This window comes from Chionomys nivalis, chromosome 25 (genome assembly GCF_950005125.1).
Source record: "Chionomys nivalis chromosome 25, mChiNiv1.1, whole genome shotgun sequence".
Taxonomy (NCBI): Eukaryota; Metazoa; Chordata; class Mammalia; order Rodentia; family Cricetidae; genus Chionomys; species Chionomys nivalis.
In genome coordinates this window covers 12,205,951-12,215,652 of record NC_080110.1, presented here as the reverse complement: position 1 = coordinate 12,215,652, position 9,702 = coordinate 12,205,951, and the positions used below count along the sequence as shown (strand labels likewise).

Sequence of the window (9,702 nt, the reverse complement as noted above, 5' to 3'; positions counted from 1 at the left end):
AGTATTATACTTTCTCTGTTCCAATGTAAGTTGTAATGGTGTCCTTGAAGCAAATATCACACTTCTATTTTGTTAGAAAACATTCGATATTTTTATTTAGAAAATCAAAAAAAAATCATGAACAAAGTAAGAACTAAATAATTTGCATTTTGTGTGAATTTCCATTGTTAAGACACTATGTATCTATGAGAATTGTGTTATGATAACCGTAAAATTTAGGGCTTCAGTTCCTGGAGAATAGAATATTAGATCTAAGAAAGACACATATAACAAATGATAGTTAACCCCAAATGTCTGACACTTCATCTTTAATCTAAATAACTAGAAGATCTCTCTCTCTCTCTCTCTCTCTCTCTCTCTCTCTCTCTCTCTCTCTCTTTTGGCTTTCTCTGTTGTTTAGCTCTAATGGCCAGATATTTCTATTTGGAGACATTGGACTAGCAGGTTCATGATAATTATCACAAAAGCATATTTAGTTTTTCATTTTTTTTTCAGAACTTCCTACTGCTGTCTCAATATACACTACCAGCACACAAAAACTTGGTCATAGACAAGTAAATCATTTTGAATATTTCACCATTAAAAAGTTTACTTGATATTAGTAGCTGCAAAGAGATGAAAATAGCTTTGAGTTGAGAAGTTACCTCAACTCTGTGTCTGTTTAGTTAATCAGAGACAAGCAAATGAATACAAGTGATACCTGTATGCCACGGACCAAAGCATCTTCCCATGGAAACAGCAAGCTACACATATGCAAATAGTGGTTAAGACAATTGTAAGTGTGGCTTGAGACCTAAACCTAGGAGAAACAACCAAATTCCATACCACACTCATCTACTCTTAATCCAGTGTGTGTTTGGTGGCTGTTTATATAATGAAGGCCTGAAGCAGCTTGAAGCATGTCACTAAATCCATTGGGATTGGCGGCTTGATTTCATTTCCGTCCAGGCGCAGGTAGCTCAGTTGGGGTCCGTGAATGAAGGCATCCTGTTCTGCACGCAGTGTGGTGGGACATATTACTGACATGTTCACGTCTGTGGAGGGAAAGATAGCATGAATGATTAAATTGAAGCACCAGAAAGTCTAAGGGTCAAGATGAAAAAAATAATGCGGTGGCCGTAGGGGACCAAATGACCTTATGTAATGAAAGCTGTAGAGATACAAACCATTGTCCAATAAGGTTTTACGCATATCTGTTTCATAAGAATAATCCTGAAAAATATTTGACATAACAGGTGCAGTATTTTCACTCTATGCCCTGTTGTATTTTAGTATGAAATATTACATAGGAAATTGGTATAAGAAGTCCTTCTATATATGTGTTGCCTTTTTTGGTTACTGAATAGAGAAGCTGTCTTGGTCTGTGATAGGGTAGAGATAGAGGTAGGCAGGGGAAACTAATCTGAATGCTGGGAGAAAGAAGGCAAAGTAAAGAGATGACATGTACCAACCAGAGGGGAAAGACGCCAGCGAGTAAGCTGCCAGCTGGAATGTTGCCAGTAGGCCATGAGCCTCATGGTAAAATATAAAATAATGGAAATGGGTTAATTCTAGACGTAAGAGCTAGATAGAAATAAACTTAAGATATTGGCCAAAAATTATTACAAATGATAATAGATTCTGAGTGATTATTTCGGGAGTGAGCAGCTGGGAACAAACAAGTGGCCTCTTACAACAGGAAATATTATTGAAATCAGTGATAGATCCAAGATAAATAAGATATCTCAGTTATTTTCTAAGTTTACAGGTGAGATGGAGAAGGTCAAAATTGCCTTACTATGCAAAACTGAGAAGCATATCCAGAGGACTAAAGGCAGAGACAGCAGTTAGACCTGCTACAAAGGTAGGTGTGTTGACTGATGGCTGGAAGAGATCTTGAAAGGATAAAATGCTGTGATGTTACCTTGAAATATTCCAAATAATATATGGTACATATATATATATATAAGGTATTTATCATAATTCTAATATAATACTTAAGGTCATAGATCCCTCCACTTAAATATATTTAGTTGGAAGAAGGCATTTGCTAACAGTTTAGAGGATTGAGGCCAGGAAATATCACATCAACCTTTATATCTACTATTGATGGGAGAAAGAGCACCTGCCTTGCTCATGGAACCAACAACCACATTGAGAGTGTACTCTGAGTGAAGGGCTGTTACTTACCCAAAATTGAGAGAAGCTTGGATCAGATGATCTCAAGCACAATTCCATGCATTCTGCTTTTGTCAAAAATTGAACAAGAGCTCTTTTTCCACTATACCCACCTAACTTGGGGACCATCTCTGCCCTATTTCCTAATGGTGCAAACAAATTCACAATAGAATTTTAAGAGATTTTATGCTTGGATCATGGCTATTTTGTTCAAACCTTACATTATCTTGTGAACTAACTTGATATAAACAGTGGCTCACATATGTAAATCAGATTTGTAGTTATATTTATTTTTTGCATACATAATTACTTTATCCTCATACAGACTCTACCAGAAAATATGACTACACTTTCTACCTTGGTATTGTATAAAAAGTTGGCTCAGACTACCCCTTTTCTTTAACTTGGGATCCTTGCCCACCAGGGATACTGTTTCATTCAGTGCCTTATTTAATATCCTTATCTCTCCCATATATCTTATCTAGTATACCCAAATAATTGGAATATGAGAAACAGGAGTTATAAATTTAATCATTTTCCATAATGTAGGATTTTTCTCAGAGAATGTAGAGAAGTAATTTATGGGAGTATATGCATATTTTAGGCTAAACTTCAAGCCCCTCATCATGTTCAGAGAAAATGCATGATTTCCCAAAGTCACAAAAGGAAAGCCCACTGGCAATCTCAATGAACTCTTCATACGAAAGTTCTCTTTCTTGCAAACAATTTCTAACAGCTAGAATATGTGGCAAGAACTGAACACATTAACAACTGTTATATCACAATGTGATTGATAGACACCTCATCCCATGATTCTCAACAAAGGGAGTCCCTTTCTACATTTGCTATTATGGTCAACAAAACTAGGTTCAGTGTGTGAAATGAGCAGATATGGCTTCATTTTGTTCAGAGAGAGACTGGAGCCTCTCCCTGCTTTTGGCTGTGCAGTTACTCTGTGTCTTTGGACAGCTGCTTTCACCCACCTGTGCTTGAGTATCCTCTTTGAACTTCCCAACAACATCACACAAGGCTCTTGGTAGGTCTCAAGTTTCTCCAATCGTGATCAAGAAACAACGATACGACTTCAGACCTGAACTGTTAGGCTCCACTTCAGAAGCCTCAGGTCGTAAATGTCTGGGGTGGGGGAGCCCTACAGTCATTCACAAACTTAGTTGAGTCTTACACAGGGTAATATATAAGACTGATTGAAATATTGGAATGAATTTCGCAGCCTTCAGAAACCCTCTGTGAAATTTCAGTAGAGAACACAATGATTTACTTCTCAACCTTATTCCCAGTGCTGGCTTCTCACTGCTGAAGACTTTAGCTCAAGTTCCCAGCATCTGCAACTCACATACAGAAGTCTGTGTTGGTTGAACCACCTGAAATTAACTTTCCACTCAGTTATCTGTGGGGTTTTATTGTAGATAAGAAATGCCCCTATAGGAGCTTACTTCTTAATAGGAAAAACTTACAAACCCAGGATCCTGCTTAGGCATTATGATGTTTGGCTCAACTAGACAGAATCATCTAACAATTTTTCTATGTTGAATCTCTTCCTTCTGACTGGAGTATTAAGCAGTACATTTCCTCAACAAAGGGGAAAAAGTAACTACTGCAGTGGCTGCATGCCATTCAGACCCAGAATTTTGGGCTCGAGTACATGGTGACAACAATGAAAACTGAAATCTGTATCGCGAACCAGTGCCCAGCGGGAATGTGTTGTAATCTTGTAATGGGATGGTCACATGATCCTCCATTTAATGAGTCATTACTGAATGATAATAAACCCATGACACTCACCTGGTTTGCTTTTTACGATCCATTTTCGTCAACTCTCACTTCAAGACTGCATTTTTTATAAAAAAAAAAAAAAAAAAACTTTCCCAAAAGAATCTCCCCATGGTTATCCTCCCAAAATACTTACATTGGAATTGAAGATGAATCTTAGGCTGTGCACCAGTACCCAAGCCTGGAATGTAAAATTGCTTAGTTTCACCACCTGAAACAGCCTGACATAACTACGAACAGGTGGAGTTCATCTCAAATGTTTGCAAACGTTTACTTTTTGTAACCATTTCATCGCTCAATAGCATTTTTGCTTTGAAAGACTTCCTCCTTATCCACTCTCCACTCCATATCCAAAGCTGTTTTCAAGACAGAATAGTGTTTTCCTCACTGTGGCTATGTCACTAGACCCGTTGATTACCAGTTCCCAGGGCACTTGCTACCATTTCAAGTCTCTAAAATCTTGAACATCCCTAATAGTTCTCTATGTGTGTTTCCCCACAGCATCAGGACCAGAATCTGGGAACTTGTTGAGAGTGAGAAGTCCTACCCAAGTCCTAGTGACTCAGAAACTCTTGGGGGGGGAACAACTACAAAGCACACTCTGAAATTCACTCTGCGTTGGAGTATGTGGTCATGGTGACACTTAGGGAGGTTCAGGCATCAAGCCTTCTGTAATCCCTTATATCCTATTCTATATATCATTTATGAAATTGTGCTTTACATACTTTCTTTAACAAATTTACCCCACAGATTGCCAGGCATGGTGGCACGACTTATATTCCTGGTACTCATACCCTGGGACATAAAGTTGATCTGGTGTTCAAGGCCACCCTGAGAGACGTGTTAAGGTGTAAGTGATATCTATCCACAGAGGGAGAAATACCAGAATCTCTCCTCAGCAAAGTAAACAGAGGTGTTTCCTTTCTCCCATATGTAAAAGCTCTGTGTAGATAACTAAGATTCAGTTTTCAATCCTGAACTTGAAGATTTGGGAATTTTCATTTATGAAAGCTGGATCACCAAAATTGTGCAATGTAAATTGAAAATAACTTGTCAATTCTAAAAGCCTGTGAGTTGTGTGCTAGTGGGGGTAAAGACGTGATTGCTATGCTTACAAGGGATAGAGCCTGAACATCATGGTGGGCATTTTGGGCACAGGCATATCCTCATGGTTACTTACTTTTAATTTTGTTGTGATCGAGGTGAAGGTGCTGCAGGTTTGCACTAATTCGGGGAAAGTTTGTGAGCTGATTGTGAGACAGTTGAAGATCCAGAATGGACGACACATCGAAACCTCTGGATGGGAGGCCGGCATCCGATAGTTTGTTGTGGTTGAGTCTCAGGAAGGCCACTTTAGGAATCACATTGAAATAATTTTCAGGAATTGCTTCAATGGAGTTGTTGTCCAGAAACAGTTGCATGGTGTTGGCTGGTAATCTTGGTGGCATGTTCCTCAGGGCATTCTTGGCCATGTTAAGCTGCATAAGGTTCTTAAGCCCCTTGAAGGTATCTCTTTGAAAGGCGTTATCGATAAGTTTGTTATGCTGCAGGTCAAGAAGGGTCAGGTTTTCCAGGTTACTGAAGGTCCCCTGAGGGATTCTGGATACCTTGTTTCTAGCTAACTGTAATTGTTCCAAACTTCTTGGCAAAGGAGAAGGTACCTCCTCCAGCTCGTTGTCTTCCAGAAACAGGAAAAGAAGCTTCTTTAGCTGGCTCAGGGCCCCCTTCTCAATCCCATAGTTGGTTATTTTGTTCTTATTTAAATTGATCCATCTTAACTGGGTGGCATTCTCAAATGGTTTCTCAGGTATGGTTTCTATCTGGTTGTTTTCCAGGTAGAGGTACCAGATCCTTGAAGGAATAACGGGGATCTCTGTGAGACCTCTGTTCTCACAGTATAAGGCTGTAGGGAAACTCGGGGGACAGAAACATTCCCTAGGACAATAGAAATCATCATTCACATCCCAGTCTTCTGGGTCCTGTACCTCATAGGCCTGCCTCACTCTCTGTGTCCACACAGTCTCTGCTATGAGGAACACCCAGATCATCAAACAGGTTGAGATTGCCATTTTAGTACCTGCAGAGTAAGTAACATAAATGTTAGATCATTCATTGACCTTTAAAATACTGGCAAAAATTAACCTAGAAAGCATTGCTTCTTCAAGCTAAAGCTGAGAATAGAATATCAACTTCTAATCCATGCATAGCCATTAATACACATTTATTGAGAACCAATCACAGGCAAAGGACTTTACAGACACTGAGACAAATTCACCATCCTCAAGCTATCTGGGTTTAACTGAGTCATAGTGAAAGCTGAGAAATGGAAAGCGAAGTTTAGTGACTCTAAGTGCTTTTCCATTTCAAGCTATTAAGTTGAGAAACTTTACTGGAACCGGTAGTTGCGTATAAGAGAACAAAATGTGTTCTAATAAATGAAGAGACTCCTGCGCACTGTTCCTAAGAGGTGTGCATCTGTATTTGCTTTTATTTTTAACCCATAAATGAGAATAACATCTGGAGGTGATTTCCCAGGCTCTTTGGCCCTAAGACCAAAGAAATATAGAGATCAAAGGTCAATTTAGGAGTTTATGGCGAAGGATGGTTCTAAGACCTGAAGTAAAGTTTGTGATTCATCTCTGGTTCTGTTGCTGAATTTTTCAGGTAAGCTTTACTTTGGGAAAAGAGCTTGTGTAACTTTAAGTGCAAGATCAAATTAAGATGTTCAGCCAAAAAGCAGAATTATTAATTTCTCACATAACTATATAATCTCACTTATATAGATTGTCTCTATTTTGTACAAATGGATATATATGCTCATGACCATATATGACAGATTATATAGTGCTAACATGTCAGGTATATCATTTCAACATATGTTTATTTACCTATGGCATAATTAATCAGGATAAGAACAAAAACTATTGAGAACATAAGTCAAAATTCCCTTATATTTGTATATCCAGTACAGATATACCAAATACATAGTTGATAGGTTCTGATGTATGATACTTTTAGAAGAAATAAACTTTCATCCATTGAATAGCACCAAATATAATATTCACAAAGAACTACTGTCAGAGGAAAAATATGTGCATAGTACCTATTTTAAATGTTAGCTTATAACATGTGTTACATATACATACATAAAATTTAAGTTTCCTCAATGTGCATTTAGCTAAATCAATCAATAATAAGCATGAATGCATTTTACTGATTCCTAGGGACATAAAATAAAATCACCCATTAATGGAATGCTGGTTTTTCATTCCTCCCGGTAGTTCAGAATTGCTTCTGCAAGCTGTCAGACTGCCTCTGTCTGCAGAATTCTTCTCGGGACTGCTTCCAAAAGAGACAAGCTCATTTTTCTTTTCAGAGTGGAGACTTGCAATTAGTTATTGAAAATATAACACTACGTCTTTTGAATGAGAAGTCTGAATATACAAACCAAAAGTTGTAAAAAGTACAAAAGAGTTTACCTTGCTTTCCAGGAATAATTGGTCGAGTCCCGTGGCTGGTCTGACGCTAGGTAAAATAAGTTGGTGGGGGAGGGGGTGATAAAAGAAAGAAAACTTTTCTGTTTTGACTTTTTGCTGTTAAACCTCCAATCAGAAAAAAATAAAATGTATGGTGACTGGTCACCATGAAGACCTCTTGATGTATTGTTTCCACTCTGACAGGGTTCAGGATAGCTTACCTCAGCTTTCTTGGATCTTCTCCTTCCTTTTCTATTGGTCACTGCCCCTCACAGTAATGGATTGACCCAATCTTTGCTGTCGGGTTTTTAGAGTCTTCTGTAAGATATATGCACTGTTGGTTCCAATTCCAACCCCTCCAACAATTGCAGCACCTTGTCACCTATGAAGTTCAGTGCTGGAAAATTTTCCTTTCATTTCAAGCATGGTTTTTAATATTCAACGCAATTTTCACTCTTACTTCACAGTTCCTGGGACGTTAAAATGCACTGATGTATAGCTCTGGTCCACCAACCAGCAACTGGGAAGAATTTCGGTTGTAACTAAAACAAAAAGAGATTCTGAAACATTTCTTTCTCTTAACGACCTTTTAAAACAATTAAGCACAAAAAGTAAAGGTCAATGTATTCTGTTCATGTGGACATATTTTATTCATTCATGATATAAAACAGATGCTGGAATGTTTTTATTAAGAGAAACAGATTACAAAGTTAAAATTCTCTTTTGAGTAGCTGTAGTTGATTTACACACTAAATATAGTAATCACCTTTGTTTCACAGAATAAATTATATTTTCTCTGTCTCCCTACTCCTTAACAATAACTTTAAGTAATTATAAAAATGGGGTGGCTTTTATTACTATATTGTAACATAGGTTTTACATTCAGTGACTCATAAGGCAATCTGCTGAATTAATTTTTTTCTTTAACATATGTTGAGGCTAAGTTCTTCTATTTATCATATTCAAGGGTAAAAAGTGGTAACTCGAATGAGGGAGGACGCAAACAAAACTATGTTTTATTTCATGCTGTATTTTTGACTATAGTCATTTTTTCTAAGAAAAAATGGAAATGAAAGGCTTTAATGACTCTGACCCACTGTTGACAGGAGTTGTATCAAAGTCAGAGAGTGAAGTTGGGAAAGGAGCTTTCTGGTCATGTCCTCCCATCTCTGTGGCTTTAACACAGGTCAATTAGAATTCAGTTTTATCATTCACGCAACAACATTGGACTACCTTACAGATTTAGATTGCTTTTTAATAATGTAGGAACGCTAGCTTGTCTTTGAAATTAGCAATATATATCCAAATAGAAAGAATATGTGTATTAATGGCTATAGATAAAACAAAAAAATACGATTTACACATTTCTTCATATTCCTACAAGTACAATGAGGATGTACTTTTAAAAAACAGTCTAGGGTTTTTTTTTTATTCTTACACTTTTTTTCATACCAACTTTCTCTTTTCCATATTATGTTTTTTTTATTCTCTGTGTTTCCTGTTTCTTTTTTTTCTTTCCCCCCTCAATTTATGAGACATAAGTGAAATATGGTGTTCAAATCTACGCAGTCCTAATTTTCATTTTGAGGCAAACTGATTTCAGTCATTTCTAAACTTATCACCCAAATATTTCTATAAGTTCAGTAGAAAAATCAACATATCCCACTTTCTTCTCCAGCGTATTTTCCATTCAACATTCTGCTTATGATCTCACCAAACGTGGTTCCTTTCTTGCCATTTCTCTAAACTGCTTTGACAAAATCTGCAGTGATATCCACATGTATTAATTTACTGATTAACTTACTTGACCTGAAAGAGTCTCAAGTCACCTACTTAATTAAATGTCCCTGTAACTTGAAGACATCATCCTCTCCTGGGTTTCTCCTCCTTTTTAGTAATTTCCTTGGTCTGCATCTTAAGCCTCTGTTTCTTCTTTTTAACACTATGTAAAATGTAAGAGGTATTTCCAAGCCTTTAAGAGTTCCAAGATTCTGTCTTATGTCCTGGGGTTCTTCTTGATGTAGACCCAGTTCCTACATGATTTCAATCTCCCAGCCCTTCCCTTATATTACAATGTCTCTTGAACAAGTATCTTTAACTAGTCTTGGAACAACAGTACTCCAACATATGTGTGTCTGTCTGTGAGACAGAAAGGATAAGTATGGATAATTATTTCTCTTTTTATTTGTATCCTTATGTAAAATTTAAGGCTAATACAAATAATCTATTTATAATGGTAAAACTATCCATCTGGCAATGACATTTAAATATGTCAACA

The 9,702-nt window shown here is 37.2% G+C and overlaps 1 protein-coding gene across 2 annotated transcripts; it reads right to left on the bottom strand.

Annotated features, from left to right (window-relative positions):
- Positions 1-387: 387 nt before the first annotated feature.
- Kera (keratocan) lies at positions 388-7,849 on the bottom strand. 2 transcript variants are annotated; one of them, XM_057757987.1, is made up of 3 exons: positions 7,646-7,849; positions 5,129-6,025; positions 388-1,034 (listed from the first exon to the last, which is right to left on the bottom strand). In XM_057757987.1, exons 2-3 carry the CDS (start codon positions 6,015-6,017, stop codon positions 868-870), a joined length of 1,056 nt encoding a protein of 351 aa, XP_057613970.1. In that variant the 5' UTR covers positions 6,018-6,025; positions 7,646-7,849; the 3' UTR covers positions 388-867. The 2 variants fall into 2 exon arrangements, with proteins under 2 accessions (XP_057613970.1, XP_057613968.1); XM_057757985.1 differs by lacking the exon at positions 7,646-7,849 and adding an exon at positions 7,428-7,620.
- Positions 7,850-9,702: the final 1,853 nt, after the last annotated feature.

Excerpts from the sequence above, each read along its gene's own strand:
- Kera (XM_057757987.1), bottom strand. The coding sequence starts at position 6,017 with ATGGCAATCTCAACCTGTTTGATGATCTGGGTGTTCCTCATAGCAGAG. Across the intron at positions 1,035-5,128 it reads CGATCACAACAAAATTAAAA|ACGTGAACATGTCAGTAATA; the intron begins GTAAGTAACCAT and ends TTCCCTCCACAG.